The sequence below is a fragment of the Schistocerca cancellata genome, chromosome 9 (genome assembly GCF_023864275.1).
Source record: "Schistocerca cancellata isolate TAMUIC-IGC-003103 chromosome 9, iqSchCanc2.1, whole genome shotgun sequence".
Taxonomy (NCBI): domain Eukaryota; kingdom Metazoa; phylum Arthropoda; class Insecta; order Orthoptera; family Acrididae; genus Schistocerca; species Schistocerca cancellata.
In genome coordinates this window covers 288,389,844-288,415,163 of record NC_064634.1, presented here as the reverse complement: position 1 = coordinate 288,415,163, position 25,320 = coordinate 288,389,844, and the positions used below count along the sequence as shown (strand labels likewise).

Here is a 25,320-nt window from a genome sequence, read left to right as displayed (position 1 = left end):
ATTATATTAAATCATGCAAAGTTCCAACACAATTAATTAAATTGTTTTGAAGCAACAGGTTTGTATGCATGTCAAATCACTAGACGAAGAAGGAAAAATAAAAATTAAATTACTGTTGTAGTAGTTGTCTAGGCGAAAGTTACGCCGATTGTCATGCATGAATCTTTGCATGCACCTATATACAAGTATGTACGTGTATCATCTTAACTATTGCATTTTGTGCATCTAGTGATAACGAGTTCCTCTTATTGGCCCGAACATCATCTGCACACCCCTTCTTACATGCTTCTGTCTTCAGCAGACGATCTTCATAATCTTTTGATTTTATGTTGTAGAGATAGGCGTATCACTGTCCAAATGATCCACTGGAACGACATTTACAGAGTTTTCGGACATTGCCACACACAGACGAAACAGCCTTGTGGCTGCTGCGCGACTGGCGATAATAACAGCCCAGTGTGGCAGGGAAGCCGACGATTATTGCCTCATGAACCTGTGTTCAGTGTATGCCGCCTTTAGCATCTGAAGATGGTCACTGTATGGCCGAAACCGGTTATGACAGTGTCATAAACATGTGATAGTGTCTATAAATAAACAAAATATGTTTACAAGAGAATCAGTCACGCACTCCATAGACAAAATGTCGTTTATTCCAAGATTATTGCCGCGCCAAAAACAGGCCCGGGCGCATTCGACAACGACAGTCGGGCGCGGAAACTTAACGGAGTGACAATTACGGCCAAGTGTGGCACCTACCGTTTGCAACATGAAGTTCCATTTCCGGCGCGACAAAAATCGTTGACCTTCAGAGGAGAAAATAGCCTAGTTTGGCATTAGCCTGAGGTGGAGAGTGTAAAGAAACGTAGGAAAATATTTTTGCTTAACGAGAGTGACAGGACACAAATTGCAGAGTATCTGAGTAGTTAACAACAAATATTCAGTGCAGAGCACTAAGATGTGGAGTACAAATGAAAAAAATTCAAAAGCCTCGTTCAATATATCATTGACAAGCACGTTCCGAACAAGGTCTTAAGGGATGGAAAAGATCCACTATGGTTTAATAGCCGTGTTAGAAAAATGCTATGTAAACTAAGTGAGATTCATCAAAAATTCAAGAGAAGCCCAAATCTAACAGACAAACAAAATCCGAAAGAAGCGAAAACGAGCGTAACTAGTTACTGCCCGCCATCCGTGTGGAGCACGTATTGGTCTCACCGCGGACTTCTAGTACTCAGCCACACACAATTGATATCATCAAAAGGTACGGGCCTGAAGATGGCGTTGGCGTAACGTCGAAACTAGTAACCAAATAAATATGAAATCTTATTGTACAGCTGAAGGAGATCCATTTTTAATAAGAACTACGGGAAGATCAGCTTGAATCCGGAGAAATGTAGGAACACGGCTTGACTTAGTAGATGGATTAAGGAAATGCTAACCTATGTTTATAGCATTTGTAGACTTAGAGAAATATTTTGGCAATGTCGACTGGAATATACTCTCTGAAATTTTAAAGGTAGCAGGGGTAAAATACAGGGAGCGGAAGGCTATTTACAATTTGTACAGAAACCTGATGATATTTATAAGAGCCGAGGTTCATGAAAGGGAAGCAGTGATTGAGAAGGGAATGAGACAAGGTTGTAGTCTATCCACGACGTTATTCGATTTGTACATTGAGCAAGCAGTAAAGGAAACAGAAGAAAAAACTAATGAAGATATTAAAGTTCAGGGAGAAGAAATAAAACTATTGAGGTTTGCTGATGACATTGTAATTATGTCTGAGACAGTAACGAACTTGGAAGAGCAGTTGAACTGAATGGATGTGTCATGGAAGGAGGATACAAGATGAACATCAAGAAAAGCAAAACAACGGTAGTGAAATGTAGTCGAATTAAATTAGGCGTTACTGAGGGAATTACATGAGGAAACCATATACTAAAAGTAACAGATGAGTTTTGCTCTTTGGGCAGTAAAATAACGATGGTACCCGAAGTAGATAGCACATAAAATGTGTACTGAGAATGCCAAGAAAAGCATTTCTGAAGAAGAGAAATTTGCTGTCATCGAATATAGATCGAAGTGTTAGGAAGTGTTTTCTGAAGATATTTGACTGGAATGCAGCCTCGTATGGAAGTGAAACGTGGACGATGAACAGTTCAGACAAGAAGAGAAAAGAGGCTTTTGAAATGTGGCGCTACAGAAGAATGCTGAAATTATATGGATGGATAACATAACTAATGTGGGGAAACTGAATATAATTGAGCAGAAAATAAACTTATGCAAGAACTTGACTAAAAGAAGGGATCGGTTGACAGGACACATTCTGGGACAGCAAGGTATCGTCAGTTTCGTACTGGAAAAAGTGTGGGAGGACTAGGAGATGAATACAATAACCAGGTACAAAAGGATATGAGTTGCAGCAGTTATTCGGACGTGAAGAAGCTTGTACATGGTAGAGTAGCGTGGAGGGCTGCATCAAACCAGTCTTCGGACTGATGGCCGTAACAACATGACTAATTAAAGCCCCCTGCAGCTTCTGTCAATATGGGAAGAGTAATCTCAGGAGCTGCTATATGGATTTTGGTATGGTCCTCACTAACAGACAAACTGATCCAAGAGGGTGGTTTCTGTACATAATTTAAAAATCGTCCAGCTGTCCCGTGCGAAGACCGGATTGGTCGCTAGTTTCAACTAAATTTCACTTAATGTAACAGAGTGCTATTTGTCGGAATGCGATTGTGAATGATCTGAGTGCAGTGACCGTGAAGTGGTCGGTACTAATAAAACTGACACGACTTGCGCCAGATGTTGTCTTTAGAAGTCGGCGTTACTGGGAAACCCAGGCCGCGTTCAGCTGCTAATCCAATTGTCACCAGACGCGTGGTGGAAGTGAATTGGACTTCACGTTCTACGGAAAGTTTTACCGTTTCGCGCACCGAAGCCAACCGATAGATAAAGTTTGTAAAGTGAATAATTGTTTTCTTCATTAGGTCACGCGACATTTCGAAGACCTTACAAGAGTACTTGTCAACACATATAATCGTAAGAATCTATACAGTAACCAGAGTAGAACAAGACAATTATGTTACCTGTAGTGCAGTGCAAGCCAAATGTTACGGAATTCCAGACCTCTTTTTCCTTTAGAAAGCAGAGCGCGCATATAGACCACACGTTAGAAACGGGTAAAACTAAACTCTGGGTAAAACAATATTTAAGTCGAAAATGTAACATAAAGATAATTTTTTACAGCAGCAAACATATACAAAGTGTGCTACAGAATAAATTTAGTTGTCAGCTGCAAATACAGGGTGCTTCACGACGATATGCAAATATGTTAATATGTTATTCTACAAGTAAAACTGAAGAAAAAAGTTCAGATAAACATAGGTCCGCAAATGGTTAGTTACGGAGTTACGGCTAATAAAAGATTTTGCCTGAAATTTTGCAACTTCGTTAATATGAAGCCATCGCAAAACTGTACGAGGTTAAAGCAAAGCACGATTTCTATTTATTTTGTTGTGATTGGTCTGGTGAATCTAATAAAACATGTCCCAGACATGTATCTGCAGTAGTTTTCCAGAACATCCGGAGAAGCAAATATTATTATACAACCTTGTGAAACTGAAAGGAGCAACAAAATCTTTTCAGACATGTACAGCTAAATGAATTGAACTCGGTGGAGAACATTTATTGTGAATGTATTGTGAAACTGTATGTACACTGTACAACTTCCGTAACACTGACCTTCGTTTTTTCCAGTTTAACATGAATTCACGTGTGCTATGGTGCTAATAAAAGCAGGTTATCTGACACATTCATACAGTTTCAGATTACCATCATTTTTCCAAAATTAAATTCTCCACAACTTCTGTTGAAAACTTAGTGCAATTGCCTGTAATTTAAAAAACAAATCTGGAAAAGCACTTAATAAATTAAAAATTTTACGAAATTACTTCTTTGCTTCTCTGGATGTACTGGAAAACTGCTGAAGATACAAGTCTGGGACATGTTTTACTAGGTTCACCAGATCAATAACAACAAAATAATAGAAATCGTGCTTTACTTTAACCTCGTACAGTTTTGCGATCGCTTCATATTAGCGAAGTTGCAAAATTTCAGCCAAAATCTTATAACAGCCGTAACTCCGTAACTAAACATTTGCGGACCTATGTTTATGTGAACTTTTTTCTTTAGTTTTACTCGTAGAATAACAGGTTAAAATATTTGCGTATCTTCGTGAAACACCCTGTATATTATTGTCTAAACCGGTAAAGCAGAATAAAAAACATTTTTGCAACTGACGATAAAGTTTTATTCTGAAAAATATATACTACAGTTGCTGAAAATTACAGCCATAAATAAAGAAATGAATATTCAGTGTTGTATAAAACTTAAGGACGAAAGAAAGTAACTTTCTCATGACGCGTCACTGCCAAGTAATGTAGCCCAATGAAACTGGGACCGTACATAGAAAAAAATGCTACAGCATGCTACAGAATACTACTGACATAACTACGCAATGAACGAACAGAAATGACACTTTTACTCAAAAACAATAATTACACTGAAGTCCCCACGATTTAGACTACTGGCCATTAAAACTGCTACACCACGAAGATGACGTGCTACAGACGCGAAATTTAACCGACAGGAAGAAGATGCTGTGATATGCACATGATTGGCTTTTCAGAGCATTCACACGAGGTTGGCGCCGGTGGCGACACCTACAACGTGCTGACTTCAGGAAAGTTTCCATTCGATTTCTCATACACAAGCAGCAGTTGACCGGTGTTGCCTCATGAAACGTTGTTGTGATGCCTCGTGTAAGGAGGAGAAATGCGTACCATCACGTTTCCAACTTTGATGAAGGTCGGATTGTAGCCTGTCGCGACATTGCTGCTCGCGTTGGTCGAGATCCAATGACTGTTAGCAGAATAAGGAATCGGTAGGTTCAGGAGGGTAATACGGAACACGATGCAGCATCCCAACGGCCTCGTATCACTAGCAGTCGAGAAGACAGGCGTCTTATCCGCATGAGTGTAACGGATCGTGCAGCCACGTCTCAATCCCTGAGTCAACACATGGGGTCGTTTGCAAGAGAAGAACCATCTGCACGAACAGTTTGACGACGTTTTCAGCAGCATGGACTATCAGCTCGGAGACCATGGCTGCGGTTACCCTTGACGCTGCATCACAGACAGGGGCGCCTGCGATGGTGTACTCAACGACGAACCTGGGTGCACGAAAGACAAAACATCATTTTTTCGGATGAATCCAGGTTCTGTTTACAGCATCATGATGGTCGCACCCGTGTTTGGCGACATGTCGGTGAACGCACATTGGAAGCGTGTATTCGTTATCGCCATACTGGCGCATCACCCGGCGTAATGGTATGGGGTGCCATTGGTTACACGTCTCGGTCACCTCTTGTTCGCATTGACGGCACTTTGAACAGTAGGCGTTACATTTCAGATGTGTTACGACCCGTGGCTCTACCATTCATTCGATCCCTGCGAAACCCTACATTTCAGCAGGATAATGCACGACCGCATGTTGCATGTACTGTACGGGCCATTCTGGATGCAGAAAATGTCCGACTGTTGCCCTGGCCAGCACATTCTCCAGATCTCTCACCAATTGAAAACGTCTGGCCAATGGTGGCCGAGCAACTGGCTCGTCACGATACGCGTCACTACTCTTGATGAACTGTGGTGTCGTGTTGAAGCTGCATGGGCAGCTGCACCTGTACACGCCATCCAAGCTCTGTTTGACTCAATGCCCAGGCGTATCAAGGCCGTTATTACGACCAGAGGTGGTTGTTCTGGGTACTGATTTCTCAGGATCTATGCACCCAAATCGCGTGAAAATGTAATCACATGTCAGTTCTAGTATAATCTATTTCTCCAATGAATACCCGTGTATCATCTGCATTTCTGCTTGGTGTAGCAATTTTAATGGCCAGTAGTGTATGATGGTCTCCTGGACATTACAAAAGGAGCGACATGGATCTTATTAGGGTGTCTGATCCGCACGGGCGGCAGCGTATACCGTGCAACGCGGTCCCATGTTGGCCACGAGGTTCATAAGGAGTTCTTGTCGTACGGCTTTCTATTCCTCCACCAGCGCGGGTGACAATTCTTCGATGGTTGTTGGTGCGCGTGGAAATGCTGAAATACGTCTTCCAACGCATCCCACACGTGCTCGACGGGATTTAAGTAGGAGAAGATGCCAGCCCAGCCCATTCGCAGAATATCTTCTCCTTCCCACAGCTCCTTCACCTGCGCTGTTCTACGCAGTCGCGCATTGTCGTCCATAAAAATGAAGTCAGGGCTAAATGAAGCCCTGAAAACACGCTTATGGGGAAGGAACACAGTGTCACAATAATGTTGATCGGTGACTGTAGGGTGTTCATTGACTGGGAGCATTGCTGACTGGTCAGTGCGCCGTATTATCAAGACAATTCCACTGTTGAAGTCTTGATTCCAACATTTCTGCTTTACATTTCGGTAATTCCAGATCTTTCGTTAGGTCGTTTAGTTCACACTGTGATATTTAGTAAATCTCTTTACACTCGTCGTTACACACAAAATCAGAATCTTTCGGAGAACTGCGTTTTGAAGGTGATGGTGCAGCACTATCACAGTCACGTATAACAGGAACAGGGAGTCCGTCCCCGTGAGGCATTGGTCGCGTGGCAGACGGTATGTTACGACATGTCACGAAAGACATGCGTTAATGGAATCGCGACACAAAAGTAACAATCATTCACGTGGTTTGATCATTCTCGCCAGATCACGGGTATAGCAGAGCCCATGGAAGACCTTTTGCGATTCAATCACGAATGAATACTCGAGACATGAGGTACGCAACACAAATGAGCAGCCCAGGACTTATGGTCACCGATTTCATTGCCAAAGTACAGTCTTTACGCCTTCCTGATATATGGCGTTACTGTCCTCCTTTGCGAATTCAGTGTAGCTTGTCCGCAATGGTAGCAAGAATTGTCAACACTATTTACGCAATTGCGATTTACTTTGAATCAAAGAAATTATAATGAGCACATTCACTGACTACACTACAGTAACACGTTGTTCCAGCGCACAAACAGAACAAAGTTTACAACAGCTCCGCTCCTCCCATCCTCTTCCCCTTCCCAGTGTTGCTAAGAGCTCGGGCTAAAAACAGCGACAAAATATACACAGCTATTTTTCATTGTCGTTTTGGTTGTTATCGTGGTCGATATAGTCAATAGTTATTTCATCCCAGTTACATTTTCATTGTTGGTTAGTGTAACTGCTGTAGTAAATATATAAGCGGCATCACTTAAAACAAATTTACGTGCTCTTTTACTGAAAAACAGACCCGTATTTTCCTACAGTCAAATAGCTGCAACAACACTTTGCAAACGGAACCACGACCGCTTGAAGCTTGATCTTCTGTGGTGGGAGGAACATTCAGCTTAAGAAGACGTTGGTGATTCAAAAATGGTTCAAATGGCTCTAAACACTATGGGACTTAACGTCTGAGGTCATCAGTCCCCTAGAACTTAGAACTACTTAAACCTAACTAACCTAAGGACATCACACACATCCATGTCCGAGGCAGGATTCGAACCTGCGGCCGCAGCGGTCGCGCGGTTCCTGACTGCCGGCAAGACGTTGGTGAGCTATAGAACCCCGTGATGTGTACCTGAAGTCGAACACACCTAACTACAACCTCACGTGTGTGGCCACGCTGCTACGCCCATACAGCGGGCACGGTTTTCAAAGCAGAGTTGTTGTAATTTTAATTAAACGGCTGTAGTGTTCTCGAGATATGATCAAACGACCACAGAATGATAGCAACGGAATACAAAATAACGCGCACCATTATCTATCTCCGACATTGGAGAGACCTTAGCATGCCAACATTCTGTCGAAGGAAGAGATATTTCGTTTCCGACAGACCAGAGAAAAGACGCAGCCGGTAGCTCCGCACAACTCGTGTGGATCCCACGTATGTCAACACAGCGATGTCCTGAAGTTCCCACGTGTTTGCAGAAATCGTCCTCGGGAGATCTCAAACGACTCGTTTACGATTTACTTTACGTAAGCGACACTTGTCGCTTACTGGTGCTCAAATTCCCTATGGAGACGCAAGATAAATATCTCATCGAAGAGAATGATTCAACAAGCAAAATACAGCTAAAACACACTAATCTGAAAAACACGCTGAGAAAACTATTTTGTCCTTTGCCAGCAACACGACGTAGGAAAAACCAAATACAACACAGGGGAAGAGATTACATAGAATAAGATTATGTAAAATGAGGTGGAAGGGAATGAATACATTCAGTAATATTCGCGAACAATGTAAAAGTTATCGACTGAGAACAGAAGGCAGGAAAAAACAACAGAAGTGAAATGTAATGATACGTGAACACGCGTCAGTAGCAGCTCAAATTCAATTGAAGAAAGAGAATTGAGGAGAGATGCAATAACTCAGAATATGTAAACAGTATTACATTAATCTTTAAGATCATAGTCGATAAACCGTAAGCCGGCTGCTGTGACAGAGCGGTCGTAGGTTCGAATCCTGCCTCGCGCATGGATGTGTGTGATGTCCTTAGGTTAGTTATGTTTAAGTAGTTCTAAGTCTGGGGGACTGATGACCTCAGATGTTAAGTCCCATAGTGCTAAGAGTCATTTGATAAACAGTGAATATTATAAGGGTGTAATCAAAGAAATCTATCTCATTTTCCGTAATACTCCGTTGATAAAATAAACAAAGCAGATATAAAACACTTTACTTGTGACAATTATAAGAGTTCGTACGGAAATTTATCATTTTCGGCTTTATGTCTGATAATTTGTCTTGTATTGGATAGAAAATAACGGTTTGGCGATGATAATGATGATGATGATGATGATGATAATGATAATGTCGATAATGGTAATAGCGATAATTACCACGTTTTGGGACCTACGACGAAATGTAATTTAGTGTTCGTATAACGCAGTCGGCCGCTGATGACTCCACATCCGTACCCACACTTGCACTTCTCATCCAGTTGAAAGCGACGTCCAAGCAAGACTATCTTCAGGTCTCCAAGGACATGAAAATCACACGGTGAAACATCCGGGTTGTATGTAGGATGTTGCACTGTTTACCAATCAAATCGCTGACGGGTAGCCTTCATCTAATTGGCAGTGTTGGGATGGGCGTTGCAGTGCAATATGACGCTTCCTCTGCTCGTCGAGTTCCTCGGACGTGGAACCGTAAACAGTGCGCACCACTACGAAGACACTTTACAGAAACCGCGACGCGCTATAAAGTCAAAATACCCGCTAATGCTGTCGGACAGAATCGTCCTGTTTCACGATAACGCCTGCCTCCTCACTGCCAATAGGAAGGCTACACTTCAGCTGAGGTAACTGTGGTGCACCACGGGCCATAGATGACAGGTGTGAGCGACGGCTGCGGAGATGTGTACTGGGGAGTAGATGTGCAACTGTTGAGCAACTAAAGGCCCGTATGAACCAATGGGCTACGAGCGGTGTCTCCTCAACGACCGTCTAGCGAACGTCGCTGCGTATGTGCCTACAAAGCAAGCGTCTGGTTGATGCACCCATGCTGACTGCTGTTCATCGACGACGGCTGGAATTTACACATCAGTATAGCAACTGGGCGTCCGCTGAGTGGCGAAAGGTAGCTTTACAGATCAGTCACGTTATTTGCTCCATCGGATGGTTGGGAGGTAGCGTGTTCGGCGTGTAATGTCTGAAAGCAAACAGCTTGCAACAGTTGTCGGAATGGTCCAGGACGGAGGAGGTAGCGTTATTTTGTGGGAAACGTTTCCGTGGCATTCTCTGATTGATCCATCAGTCTGAAAGGTACTGTAGATCAACACATGTATGTATATATCCTTCGCGACGATGCAGTTTGTTTTTTCTTGGAGTGTTGGCATCTACCAGCAGGACAATGCAACGTATGACAGCTCTCAGTGCTTGATTCGAATAGCTCCAGAATGAGTTTAAAGTATTCTCCTGGCCACCAAACTCCTCAGATTTAAACCCAATCGAGAACCTGTGGGACCACCTCTGTCATGTTGTTCGCGCCATGGATCCTCACCCGAAATACCTAGCGAAATTGACCATGGCACTGGAGTCGCTAGCTTTCAGAATCTCACTGACTCTCTTCCTGCGCATCTCACAGCAGACCGCGCTGCAAAAGATGGTTATTCAGGCTTTTGACAGGTGGTCACATTGAGTGACTAAACAGTGTACCATTGGAAGCCATTTCAGCTACGAACAGATAGTTCCACAGCCATCAAGAATAGAATATTCTATGCGTAGCAGCATTGCTCCTGCGTCTACGACTGTGTTGTGACTGGTGTTTCTGTTGTTCTCGTTGCAGGTCCGGCAATATGAGCGAGGCGGCGGGCGCCATCCCGGAGTTCTTCCGCGGACGGCATCTCCTGGTGACGGGCGCCACCGGCTTCATGGGCAAGGTGCTGGTGGAGAAGCTGCTGCGCTCCTGCCCCGAGATCAGCACCATCTACCTGCTGATGCGGCCCAAGCGCGGCACTGACGTCCGCACGCGGCTCGACGAGCTGCTCAACGCCACCGTGAGTATTGTGCGATACTGCAGTGCGTGCATGTCGGAAGGGACAGGTGCTGTGGCGACTACAGCTGCGAATGTACCAGTGCGGGTTGAGGACACACGGACGACGAAGCCTGGGTCTGGCCGTGTAGCGGGCTCGTATAGCCGAAGTTATTAAGGCGACCGCTCGTGACTGGTGGAAAATCCGGGTTCGAGTCCCGGTCGGGAACAAATTTTCAATGTCGTCACGCCATTACGCAGCTGAAGTTTGTCCGTAATCCCAAGTGCGAATACATCCATGCACAGTGAGTACTGCATGCAGCTCACATGGAGACCACACAGCAATAGGAATGTCGTATGTTTTTATATTTATGGTGAACGAAGTTCAGAACTCAAATATCAATCCACCAAAGCAACTGATGCAACTCTCATTACCCTAGAGCAATTTTTTTTTTCCAATCTGCTGCGTGGCTGTGTGGCAGTATGCTCGCAAACCACTTTGGTGGCATGGGTTCGATTCCCAGGTGTGGCAAATTTTTAAATAAAGTTGCATGTTCCATGAGCACTTCTATGAAGCATAAAATATTTATGGATGAAGGTTTCAGGAATTACTGCAACCAATCGCCGTTTCTTCTTCAAGTTTTATTTATTCATGACCGGTTTCGAATCGCCTGGCGATTCATCATCAGATGATGCAATTTAGTTTGGAGTATTGTGGAGGTCGTGCATCTGTGGAAAATATGGAGACGAAAAAGTGAGCACCGTATGTGGGAAGAATATTAAGATTGCAAGATTAATTTGATGGTATTACTCACTGTTTTTATTCTTGTTGCAATCACTGCTCTGGAACACACTATGTATGGTTTCCAGCATCGTTAAATATCAAGTTAAAGATGCACTTTTCCACCGATAGCGACTCCCACATACTTTACAAAATATAAACAAACCAAAGAGTGTGGCTGTTGTCTCCAAAGAGTTTTGTGGAGGCAGAGATTTTCTTTGCTCATTTTTCGTTTTATGTGGCATTCGTAATAAAACATATGTTTATTACATTACTTTCTTTATAAAAATTAGTATTATGTTTTTATATTGCAACGTAACTTCACTACCAGAAATATTGTTCTAAACACTTTGTTGTAGATTTTGTAAATAACATAAGAAAAAATTTGCAATGTAAAAACATAATACTGATTTTTATAAAGAAAGTAATGTAATAAATATATATTTTATTACGAATGCCACACAAAAAGAAAAATGAGCAAAGAAAATCTCTGCCTCCACAAAACTCTTTGGAGACAACAACAACCACACTCTTTGATTTGTTTATATTTTGTAAAGTATGTGTGAATCGCCATCGGTGGAAAAGTGCCTCTTTCACTTGATATTTAACGATACTGGAAACCATACATTATGTGTTCCAGAGCAGTGCTTGCAACAAGAATAAAAACAGTGAGTAATGCCATCAAATTAAACTTACGATCTTAATATTCTTCCCACATACAGTGCTCACTTTTTCGTCTCTATATTTGCCACAAATGCACGACCCCCACAATACTCCAAACTAAATCTTGTCGCCTGATGATGAATCGCTAGGCGATTCGAAACCGGTCATGAATAAATAAAAATTGAAGAATAACGGCGATTGGTTGCAGTTAATTCCTCAAACCTTTAACAAGACAGTCGCAGTGTTCCAAATCCAGAATGGATAAAAGTTTTATATATGGATGAATAAACACGTCTTCTCCTAACCCATCCGACAGATCTCCACCAAACTTGGTACCCATATGTCTTGAATGGTCCACCTACAGACCAATGGGGTCTGGTGAGGGTGGAAGAACACTGTCGCACCCTACGCGGCAATACTCGTACATTATTCATCCAGTATTTGAGGATGAGAGCACTTAGTGACTTGCAACAAACTTTACATCTAATTACAAACAATGAAGAAAGATAATGTCGTTGATAACCTCCAAAAATGATGAGAGAAAAAAAGTTTATCGCTTACAACATTTTGATGTTCATGCAATAAAACTGCTGCATGAAGAAAGTTGTTTTAATTTATTGCTTCTTTACTATAACACGTATTCGCTGCACTTTTGCAGACAATATTCACAAATGCCGCTGAATGTACCAAGAAAAATATATCGTTGTACGACACAGAGTTCAGAAGATACGACGTCATAAACACTGAGCTGCGTGAAAATGAAACTGGAGGGAAAAATTCACTGAAGATAAGGGTAAAATATGTGTACAAATACGTGTGAAATATCTAAATATAAGTGAAATACATTTAACATGTGCGTACACTCGCAAAGGCACTGGTAAGAAGCTCATCCTATATCTGGGTATCTTACTTCTTTTTTACTCCACCCCTTCCCCTACTCCTTTTTAACCCCACAACGCTTCTTTTCATATAGTAAGTGCTACCTATGTGTACCAAGTTTGGTGCAAATTGATCAAGTAGCCACATTCGTTTTGAGACAGGTATATCTCATTTAGACTCATTCGGCGCCCTTGTAATAGCATAATTCTCTACACACCCGTGGCATTCATCACACCAAAAACTGGCGAAGGAGATCGGATGCCTGTGACCGAACTGTCGGCCGATGCTATCGGGCGACCTCTGGCGATGGTGTCTGATGACAGTTGTCGGTGTCGCTGTACGGCAGCGTTAGGGAAGACATGGTTGAGAATAGGCTGCGATTTAGGAGACAGTGTGAGCATACAGCTAATAAAATGTTTTCTTATTCAGCCCTTATCCACTGGGGTGACAGAAGTCATGCGCTACCTCCTAATCTCGTGTCTGACCTTCTTTTGCCCGGCGTAGTGTTGGAGCTCGACGTTGCATGGGAACAACTCGTTGGAAGTCCCTCGGAGAACTATCGAGCCACGCTGCATCTATAGCCGACCATAGCTGCAAAAGTATCGCCAGCGTAGTATTTTGGGCACGAACTGATCTCTCGATTACGTCTTATAAATGTTCGATATGATTCATGTGGGGCGTCTGACTGGCCAAATCGTTCGCTCAAATTGTTCCGAATGTTCATCAGCATAATCGCGGACGATTGTAGCCCGGTGACATGGTGCATTGTCATCCATAAAAATTCGATCGCTGTTTCGGAACTTGAAGTCCATGAATGGCCGCAAATGTACTCAAAGTAGCCGAGCATAAGCATTATGGAGCCACCACCAGCATGCACAGTGCCTTGTGGACAACTTGTGTCCACGGCTTCGTGGGATCTGCGCCACACGCGATCAGCTCTTACCAACTGACATCGGGACTCATCTGACTAGGCCACGGTTTTCCAGTAGTCCAGGGTTCCAAACGACATGGTCACGAGCCCACGAGAGGCGTCGCAGGCGATGCCGCGCTGTAAGCAAATTCAGTCGCGTTGGTCTGCTGCCGTAGCCAACTAACGCCAGATTTCGCCACACTGTCCTAACGGATTCGTTCGTCGTAGATCCCACATTGATTTTTGTAGTTATTGCTTGTCTGATGCCACTGACAACTCTATGCCAACGTCGCTGCTCTCGGCCGTTAAGTGAAGGCCGCTGGCCACTGTGTTCCCCGTGGTGAGAGGTAATGCCTGAAATTTGGTTTTCTGGGCCCTCCGTTGACCCTGTGGATCTCGAAATACTGAATTTCCTAATGATTTCCGAAACGGAATGTTCCATGCGTCTGATTCCAACTACCATTCCGCGTTCAAGGTCTGTTAATTCCCGTCGTGCGACCATAATCACGTCTGGAGCCTTTTCACATGGATCACCTGAGTACAAATTACAGTTCCGCCAATGCACTGCCCCTTTATACCCTGTATACAGGATACACTACGGCCGTCTGCATCTGTGCATATCGCTATCCCACGACTTTTGGCACCCCAGCATATGTGTCTGCGACCAAAGCAAAGACGATCTTAGACACGCCCCCTGAATAACTGCTACTGACGGTGTAATCTCCGGAGGCACCGAGTTTCAACGCCGTGTTGTGGTGCCCGCAGCTGTTCGACCAGCTGCGGCGCGAGCGGCCTGACGCGCTGAACAAGCTGGTGCCGGTGTGCGGCGACATCACGAGCCCGCACCTGGGCCTCAGCGCCACCGACCAGAAGATCCTCGCCGACAACGTCTCCGTCGTCTTCCACTCGGCCGCCACCGTCAAGTTCGACGAGAAGCTCAAGCTGTCCGTCGCCATGAACATCGTCGGCACCAAGCGCCTAGTCCAACTCTGCCACAAGATGGACAAGCTAGAGGTGAGTCCCCCATTTAAGCTTCTACGAGTTCGAATCTTCACCACAAGTTCTCGTCTCATTCGAGTTGTTTCCTGTGTCATATTCATGCGGACAATCACTTTGACAATAAATGATCTGCTAGAGCGTCTGTCGGTTGATAATTACAGAGCTTTTCACACAGGGTGATTCAGGTCTCTACCCATGTCGCTTTATGCAACCCGCAGTGTTATGTCTGGCCTTCACAAAAACCAAGCCCAAGATTTCATCTCGTGCTCGCTACTAGCAAACTATTTGTCCTAGAGCAAAAATTAACAGGACGTTTTTGTAGGAAATGTAATGTAGTTAAATTTTGTGCTGGAGTGCGTTTTCGCCAGCGGACGAAGTTTTCGAGTTACTCGAGAAAAAACGTACAAAAGTCACCATCAAACGCACCCTCCGTCCGCCCCCCTCCCCCCCACTTCCACACTCAGCCTCCACTGCTCAGTATTTCAAGCATATTTCTACCACTGTACAAAAATTCGCGACTGCACCACATTCGAAATTTTTGATCTTTACTGACAAATTATGAAACCGACCTCTTTGTAAACTTTACCTAGCTCTTTTGTGAATTTTAGCAGCGTAAAATTAACGATTACATTGTTGTATTGCTCAGGCCTTCTGACTATGAAACTAGTAAGGGTTAAGTTTGGATCGCGTTGTCAATGTTATTAGTTTTAGCGTAATGTTTACAAAAATCGTTTTTCTTTCATTGCCCTCACAGGCACGTTTAAATCAATAATGTTGAGGAAATAGTCGACTATGATGGTGGCGTAATAGTCCAAGCGACAGAGACTAAATATGATCGAATATTGGGAATAGTTGTTGTAGTCGGAAATGTTTGTGCAGTAGTAGTAAGGAGCGTCACGAACAATACTAGAAATCCTGACTGGTGAGGCATGAGTGTAGGAGTGGACGTGCGTTTGAAGGTCACTTTCGTATGTTTGTCTTGAATAACTTGAAAACCATGGCCCAGCCAAAACTTATCCCATTACAAAATCTAACTAAACTGAATTTCCTACAAAAAGTCCTGTCCATTTGTTTCTGTAGAGCTAATAATTTCCGAGTAGCGAACGAGAGAATACGAAACTCTCGCGCCCCGTTTTTGAATGGGTTACATAAAACGGCATAGCTGGGGGCAACTGAATCACGCTGTATACTATCACACAGTTTCTTTAGCAATACATATTATTGTTTGACTTTAATACAAGAACATTACACAGTATCAGAAGTGGTATTACAAGATACACTCCTTGGCCAAAAATGTAATATGAAAAAAAGGGGAGGAGCAACCGAAATGAATCTTCAGAGTTTCAGAGGGCATGTGATATTATTTCAATAATTACAATATCGAGTCAAATTTGCGAAGAACTTGGTGGTAGGAATCCACTTATTAGTATGGCAGTGCAGTCCCTCTGGTCTGCATGCACGCACTGATTCGGTTGGGGAGTATGTCACAAAGACAAGATCTGTGTATCCTTGATACTGGGAAGGAGTTGACGTCCCAGTTGGGCTTACACATATTCTATTCTAGCCACGGGAGTACCTCAGCATCACAGACACAATTCATAGACACACGTGCCATGTGTGAAGGGCATTGTTCTGCTGGTAAATGGCACCACAATACTGTCGCACGAGGACACAAGATACCCGTGATGTACCTTTGTATCTTCAGAATTCCCTCAGTCACTACCAGCCATTACCTGAAGTCGTACCCGATGACTCTCCGCACCAAAACAGGAGTTAACTCTGCGGTGACTCTCCAAGACGTTGGAAGAACGGGACCTTTCCCAGAGTCGTCAGTCTACTCGCCGATGACTGTTGTCCGGGGTAGTGCTGAACCACGATTCATTGGTGAACACAACGCGATGCCATTCGTCAGTATTCCATGCTTCCCAGTCACGGCTTCACTTCAAAGGCAGCCGTTTGTGTTATCAGCCTACGGAGGCAGGTGCCTGTCCATTGTTGCAACTTCGCAGCGGCCAGACGCCGTACAATCACCATAGGGAAACACGCCTCCGTTTCCAGAAGTGATGACGTGGAAGTGCCGGCGTTGTTGACACACGAGACACGCGTGATGTTGCAGGCGCTGGTGCACGTGTCGACTGCGTACTGCAACTGCGACCGCAGCGAGGTGTCGGAGATGGTGTACCCGCCGCCCGCAGATCCCGAGAAGATCGTCGAGTGCGTCGAGTGGATGGACGAGGACCTACTGGACGCAATCACGCCCAAGTCAGTACCGCTGCGCACCTCCCGCCTTATTTCGCTATAACTGCATTTGTCCATTGCACCATCGATTCCACAGTGTTAAACTAGTTGCAGCCACTGTGTGACGTCATCTAAAAAGTTTCCAGTTGTTGATTACAGCATTGTATCCTGCATGGTTGTGGGGTGCTTACTGTAAGACCTTCGGTAGACACACCATCAGATTATTTTACTTGTCGCTCTAACGAAGTAGGCGAGTGTCAGCAATATGTCTCGTGGTCTTATCGTGGCGTGTTTATCTTCTGCCGTTAGGTCAGGCGATAGAAATGCCACTTGCACGCTTAGAGTAGCAGATTGACGGTGACCAACTTTAAACAGAACTTGATTAATTTTCACACACATTTATTAAAATAATAAAAAATATAGACATTACGTAACTTGATTCTGAATGATGTTTACAATTGACAATCTGATGTTCGTTTGGTCTTGGTACGTTAATCTTATTCTCACATATCTCTGATACTTGACAAAGTGTCTATTCATTTCTCTTCATGGTTATGTACAGGAATATGATAATCTTATTAGGCGAAAACTGAAACTTGACTACAGACAAATACAGACTAATGCAGACTGACTAATCGGAGTTTTTTTTCCTTTATTGATTTTCAATTCCCCCCGAAGGGGGCGGGCTGGCAGCAGCTTAGTACGCCGCTCTACAGCCTACAGACTTTTACTTTAAAAAACGGAAGAAGAAAACAAACAAGAAAAACAGGCGATAAAACGGTGACGTCAAGTGTAAAATGGCGGAAAAATGCGGAAAGTTAAAACAGAAGGCAAAAGGGGTTGGCAACGTTAATAAAAGACACAGGAATCAGACAAGTAACATAGTACAAACAATTTAAAAAAAAAACACGGCGACAGTCTGGTTTCTGTTCGCAAGAGATAAAAGGCACACCCAGCGACAGTATGATGGCCGTTCGCAACACTTCCCAAAAAACACAACACGGAACACTCACTGTAAAACACTCACTGTAGAACACTCGATGTAGAACACTGCACGAAAGTGGCGGCACAAAGATGACACTCCCGAACCAAAGGCAGATGGGGGGGGGGGGGACCTGGAGGAGGGGGAAGAACAAGGAGGGAGGAAGGAAAAAACGAAAAAGGAGAGGGGGGAACCAAGGAGGGAGAGGACTCATAAAGGGGGAGAAGGGCAGACGCGAGAGGGAACTAATCGGAGGTCTGTACACTCGTTATAACACCTCGCGCGTTCAGGTATCACTGTGCGAGTGTGATCCGCGAGGAGAAAAGGTTCTACGTTAGCAGCAATCTCATTGGCTGCGTTACATATTAATACGCAGATCGGCGGAAGCGGAATTTGGTTCGCCTCTAAGACAGCGCCATCTCATTGTGCGGAGACGGACGAGCGCTGCGCCTGCGCTGTTGTGCTTAGCGGGGCGCGCGCTCTAGTGGGAAAGTTGTGTACGCTCTGACTACGCGGAACTATGTACACAACAATGGTCTTTCTCAGAAAAGCGCCTGCAACTAGTTATGAACGCCTGTGTTCCATATTGTATCTGCGACGTTCGACTCTTTAATCGTATTACACCATCACACGCACAGCTATCCTGGCTGTGTACAGACAAGCGCAGAGATTTTCATTCAGTCTATCTCCTCTATTGTCCTACTAACGTACACTGCCCGTCATACCTCTCCTCGATCTTAACACTCTTGTCTCAACAACATGGCAGAAACACCCGTTCCCACCAGAGCAAATTCCTTTCTGTCGCGCTCCATCACTCTCGAAGTTCTTTTCAGTAGCAGGAATCCGACTCTGGGATGAGCTCCCTCATTGCATATGACTAAGATGTCCTGATTCAAGAGATATGACATATCCTCTGAAGGAATAATAATATCATTGTCCTTCTACGCACTAGTTACCTCTTTACATCCTTCTTCCCAAAAAGATCTTCATTTTCCAGTATTCTTAGCTCCTGCAGTCTACCTGTATTCCCCTTCCTTTTGACTTGCTATATCGTTTCTACACACCTATAAATGTTATCTGCATCTGCCACTATCTATTTTATATTATTACTATCAATGACAGTAGCAGCAGCAGTAGTAGAAGTACTGCTCGTATTAGCTATATTGGTTCTTAATACTATTTATTTACATTGTCCCTAGATACATTCAAATCACTTTAATTCTATTAACATTGGTTTATAACTATTGTGAGAGTTTGGGTGCTATTCTGTCATTCTGTGCAATGGATTAATCTGAGATGTACCCTTTACCCTGTGGCTCCTGCAAGATGCAATTTCCAGACCCACACTACTACAGAAGTCAGACAGAGGCTCCTATCGTTCTAAAGCGAAATGCCTGAAAAACTTTCAGCAATAAATATCTTCTGGAGTCGTCCGCTGTTAGGAAATGATACAAAAATTCATAAAATTTCTTACGTAACTAGTGGGATACTTGGGTACTGGAGTAGTGCTAGTTAGTATAAGAAAAACATGAAACTAACGAAAATTATTATTTATTTTGCAAAAATTCTGAGAAATCACAATGGCACTTTTAGTTATGAACTGAACAAGTTATTTCCAGGTTCTTTTTGGAATGTGAAGTTACCTGTTAAGGATAGAATTCGCTAATGAGATTTCTATACAAAGTTTAAGATTGTTTTGACTTGACAGAATGGCTGAGAGCCGCACCTACTCAGTGTGAATAATTATCCGTTAGAATGTTGCTAGGTATGGTTGAGGCTGTCGCATATGAAATGCAGTGAAGTGTACTGTTGTGGAGGACATGTGGGGCTTGCAAGATCAGTAGCGCACAATACCATAAGCTGCGATGACTGCTGTCTGCGCCGCTGGCTGCTGACAAATAAGATAACTCTCGTTCTATCTGGATTGACCTTCGCCAATCAAACTCTCCCTACGCCTTGATGAAGTCAAGGACTCCTATTCGCCCCTAGTCTAACTATTGGCGTGGTACACTGGTCAGATAACCAGTCCACCACGATGCCACTCAAAAATTCGCTCACAGGCATTTAACTATAACTCTGTCCGTTCACACTGCACAATAAGTGTGGCGGCCAACACAATGAACAACGCTTAATCGCAAGGACTCAGTATAGAGTCGCACTCCGATTCGCTCTCGACAGAGGTGCTCTCCCAGTGAAGTACTGAGGAGAGACTTGTTCCTCGCTCTTTGAGTACACGTACGAACGCACACGCTCCTGTTACGTGTTCTCGCTCCAAGAGTGACAACGGAATGGCCCCTCTCCACGCCAGACGTGAAGGGGTATATCTTTTGGTCTCTTCCATTACTCCTTCAGCTCAAGGTGTCAGGAATATCGTCTGCCAATCAACATTGCTCTTCTAAGACGGGAGAATGACACATCGTTTAAGGAGACCAAACTGGAAATCTGTAGCATCGGCGTTTGGCGTTTGCTGTCTCCCTGTGAAAATCTCTGAAACTGCATGCTATGTTTGTAAAGAATGCGTAGGTTGGGTGCTCCCAAACAATGTAGTGGAAATTTGCTTTTAAGCCAAACAAGGGGTCGTTCTTCCTTTCACTCGAGCAAACACTGTCCACTCTACCGGCGGTCACTGTCCAACATAGATAGGCTGTCTCATCATTTGAAGGGACCGGCCTCCCGGCGTGCGGTCTGCCTCTCCCGAACTAAAAGCTCCTGTGACCGTCGTGTCTGGAATGTATGTGTGTACGCCAGCCTCGAGTATTTCAATCTCGGTGCGCATTTGCGATTTACTAGTTATTTGCATATCTTTTCATGAATTCATACAACATTAACTTTATCTTATCGAGTTTGGGTTCGAATGAAGCGTCTTGATGTGCAGAATATGATTGTGAGGGCGGAATATCTAATCAATGAAGGTCAGGAGACCACGACATCTTACACTATTTGTGATATTAAAATTATTGCTATTCATCAGGTAAGTAAGATGAAAAAATACAGCGTGTGTGAAAGCCTGGTCTGATGTAAGAATGCGCTTAACGTAAGATAGGGTTAAGACCCTAATCTGATCAGGTGCACTGTGAACTCCAGCAGTTACGGTGATCCATTGAGAGAGTATCGCTGACTGAAAGGTCTGAGGAGAGGCCCAAATGTCATTATATGGTTTACAGAAGATGATAATGAAACATTGGTGAGTTCGGAGTGGCATCCCAGTCAATGTTATTGTCAACGTTGCTGTTGCTGTAACTGCCCCATGTAATGTTAGTGCTTGTGCTGTTTTACGAGAGTTATCCATCCCACAGCCAACACCAAAGAAAGTTTTGCAGTCTGTATTACACTGGTACCCGTACAAGATCCAGACAGTGTAGCAACTGAAACGTCATGATCTACATCAACGTTCTGAATTTGTTCTTCAGCTTCTGGCACGAATCGAAATTGATGACGTGTGGCCGGGCAGTAGTCCATGGAGTGACAATGCCCACTAGAGGGTGCAGTGAATACACAGAAATGTCGAATACGGGGCACTGTTACACGATGTATCGGGCACAAAGAGCCATTGCACTCACTGTGTGTGACTGTGTGGTGTGGATTCATAATCACCTTCATTCTTGGACAGTTCCTCAGAAGAGAATACACCCAGAGGGCATGTCAGGTGGACCGTGGCATCTGCACGTTATCAAGACCTTCTCATAGAGCACGTGAGTCCTACTTTCAAACAGCACAAATGTGTGGAAACCACTGGTTTCATGCAAGATGGTTAATAATAAAAATCATCATTATGACTTTTGATTTGTTTGACCTTCTTTGTCCATGTCCCATTCCCATTCACCTGCATATGGAAACATACATATTTGTCTTTCTTGCATTCACAGAGCAAGATATTCCCCTGGTGGCCAAAAGTGGAATTAATTTACTTTCAAACTTGAGTCGGTTGTGTTAAAGCATTAGCATATGTACCAAGAGTCGCTGCCATATGACAATTAAACCCCACAATGGACCTCTGTGCATATCTGCACTTTAACTCTAGTCACCCAGCCGGCCGCTGTGGCCGAGCGTTTCTAGGCGCTTCAGTCCGGAACCGCGCTGCTGCTACGGTCGCAGGTTCGAATCCTGCCTCGGGCATGGATGTGTATCATGTACTTAGGTTAGTTAGGTTTAAATAGTTCTCAGTCTAGGGGACTGATGACCTCAGAAGTTAAGTCCCATAGTGCTTAGAGCCATTTGAACCATTTGTAGTCACCCGGTATTTAGCATCTCCTCCAGAGGAGACGGCCTTAGGACTTCTGCCTTTGTCTTTCCTGTAACTTGTATCTGCCTCTGCCTCTTTCTATTAGTGTGGATGCGCCATGTAATCTTCTCTAAAATCTTATAACTTTTGGCCACCCATCGCTGTCGCCTATGCAACTGGCATATGATAAAACTACACCCTTTGTAGACTGACTCAATGTGAATGGTTGCCTGCAAGAGATACAGACAATTTCATTGAATTTGGCCCCCTGTCGTGCCTGACAGAAGCACCTCTTCCATCCACCCACATCCCATTCGCTATCCTGTGCACTTGGCTAATGTGTAAGAGACAGCTGCATTTCCTTCGCCATTACCGGCGAGCGTGCGCAGATTGGGAGACGTGTGGGCTAACGAAGCGTTGCCGTGTGCGCAGGATCATCGGCAACCGGCCCAACACGTACACGTTCACCAAGGCGCTGGCGGAGCACATGCTGGTGGAGCAGAGCGGCGGCCTGCCCGTCGCCATCGTCCGGCCCTCCATTGGTGAGTCACAGCCTACGTCACAACATGGCCGCCAGGCATCGAGCGCAGCACCTCAGCCGTGGGCTTAAGTGTAACTCGAAATTCACGAAGTAGGACATCTTATACGTTGACTTTTTCTGTTCTTCACTTGTGTATTAGCAGTTTCACCAGTAATAAGGGAGTTACTTGATCTTCAGCGCCTGTTGTAATGTCTTACGCCGATCAGATGCGTTTCGCTTTTAATGAAAGTATCGTGAGTGGTCACAATAACAATTGCAATTTTGCTTACAAATCGACTTAACGAGATAATAAACAGTACCCATATTTAGAAATACTTTCATCGCTCCCACTTTTATTGCTTCTACTTCAGTTGCTGATTAGTAATTAATGAGGAGGTACTGAATAGAACTTGGGAGAAAAGAAATTTGTGCCACAACTTGATTAGAAAAAGGGATCGGTTGAGGCATCAAGGGATCACCAATTTAGTACTGGAGGGTAGTTCGGAGGAATTGGGGGGGGGGGGGGGTGGATCCTTTAAGGAGATCAAGAGCTAGATACAACAAGCAGATTAAGAGGGATGTAGGTTGCAGTAGTTACTCGGAGATGAAAAGGCTTGCACAGGATAGAATAGCATGAAGAGCTGCATCAAACCAGTCTTTGGACTGTAGACAACAACAACTTCACTTCCACAGGTGTTCGACTTTTCAGCACGCTGCAACACCCTGACACACTAGATTTTCTGATTTTCATGTTATTATCTATTCACCTCGTTAACCGCGCGGAATGCGATCGTCGTTTCTTTCGCTTTTGTGGCTGTGACGGCGGCTGATACCCATATATGTGTTTCTATGTATCCAACTCCCCCCCCCCCGCTCTCTCTCTCTCTCTCTCTCTCTCTGTGCGTGTGTGTGTGTGTGTGTGTGTGTGTGTGTGTGTGTGTGTCTGTGTGTCTGTGTCTGTGTCTGTGTACATGCACACCAACCATGTAGCATACACAGTCCAATCACGTTATTGTGGCTACCAACTATGCTCGACGTCAACATGCAATAGCCACTCACAGACAGCAGGTGGCGGTAGTAGCAGTGCAAGGTACGTGAAGCGTGTCAGATGGAATACAGAAAACAATCCATTCGTTGTCGTAATGCGGAAAGGAGAGATTTATCTGGCGTCCAAACCGGCATGATCATTGGCTTTCGGGCCAAGGATGGAAGCACTTCCAATATGGCCAGGTTTGTAAACTGTTCACATGCTGACGTGTGCGGCAAAATGACGCTATCCTAAAACGGCGGCAGGGCAATTGTAGTACACCGTGGGTCATAGATGACAGAGGTGATGTGTAGATGTGTGCAGGTGAATAGATGTGCAACTGATGAACAACTGACGCCCAGACCAACCAAGGCGCTACCAACAGTGTCTCCTCAACGAGCGTTCAGCAAATGATCCTGCGTACGGGTCTCCATAGCAGGCGCATTGTTCTTGCTCCCATGCTGACTGCTGCGCATCAGCGACGAAGGCTCGACTTTGCACGCCAATGCCGCAACGGGACGTAGACGGTCGTCGTTGTGCACGGCGTGAAACGTCTGAAAGCAAATACCCTGCAACAATCGTCGGAAGGGTCCAGCCCGCAGGACGGCGCGTTGTGGTCACGGGAATGTTTTCGTGGCATTTCCTGACTGATCTCGTTATTCTGGAAGGCACAGTGGATCAATACAAGTATGCATCTATCACGGTGTCCACCCAGACATGCAGTTTGTTTACCCTCTGCATGATATCTACCAACACGACAATGTTACATGGCTCAGTGTACGTGAGTGGTTCGAAGAGCACAGGATGAGTTTATCGTACTCCCCTCACCACCAAACCCCCCATGTTTTAAACCCAAACGATAATCTGCTGGATCTCCTCTATCATGTAGTTTGCGTCATGGATCCACCGCCGAGAAACCTGCCGCAGCTGGCCACGGCACTCAAGTCGGCATGGCTCCATATCCCTACTGGTACCATTAAGAACCTCACTGACTCTCTTCTTGAAGGTCTAGCAGCAGTCCGCAATGCAGAAGGGCGATACTCAGACTTTTGACACGTTTGTTCATTTAGTGCGACTGGGCAGTGTACATATAAGATGTCCCTCCTACCAGAGGAAATGCGGAATGCGTCGGATGACTCTTAGCAAGAAGAGGGAGGGCGAGAGAGAGAGAGAGAGAGAGAGAGAGAGAGAGAGAGAGGGGGGGGGGGGGGGGGAGGGAGAGATAGACTTCCACGGACAACAGACGCTTGCACAGCTACAAAAGTAAACAAAAGACAATCGCATTCTGTGCGGTATAAAACAAAGAAAATGATATGAATGTGGATTGTTAATAACGTCAAAATGATAAAATATTGTGTGTCAATGCAGTACGCTAAAAAAATCTAATACCTGTGTCTAGAAGAAAACACTAAAATAAATCGCAGTCAAAAAACCTGAGAAGTAAATGTAATTTTAAACATGGGAGTTGTTTATGATCTCGTTTAACAGACTTGTAAGCAAAACCACAATTGTTACCAT

At 44.4% G+C, this 25,320-nt stretch overlaps 1 protein-coding gene across 1 annotated transcript in view; it reads left to right on the top strand.

The window, feature by feature from the left end:
• The window catches only part of LOC126100294 (putative fatty acyl-CoA reductase CG5065), a 282,092-nt gene that overhangs the window by 197,622 nt on the left and 59,150 nt on the right, over positions 1–25,320 (top strand). Inside the window, exons 3-6 of the mRNA XM_049910901.1 lie at positions 10,396–10,606; positions 14,580–14,828; positions 16,930–17,075; positions 22,688–22,797. Of these exons, the coding sequence (XP_049766858.1) occupies positions 10,406–10,606; positions 14,580–14,828; positions 16,930–17,075; positions 22,688–22,797 (706 nt within the window). The 5' untranslated portion in view covers positions 10,396–10,405. The remainder of the gene's footprint in view (positions 1–10,395; positions 10,607–14,579; positions 14,829–16,929; positions 17,076–22,687; positions 22,798–25,320) is intronic.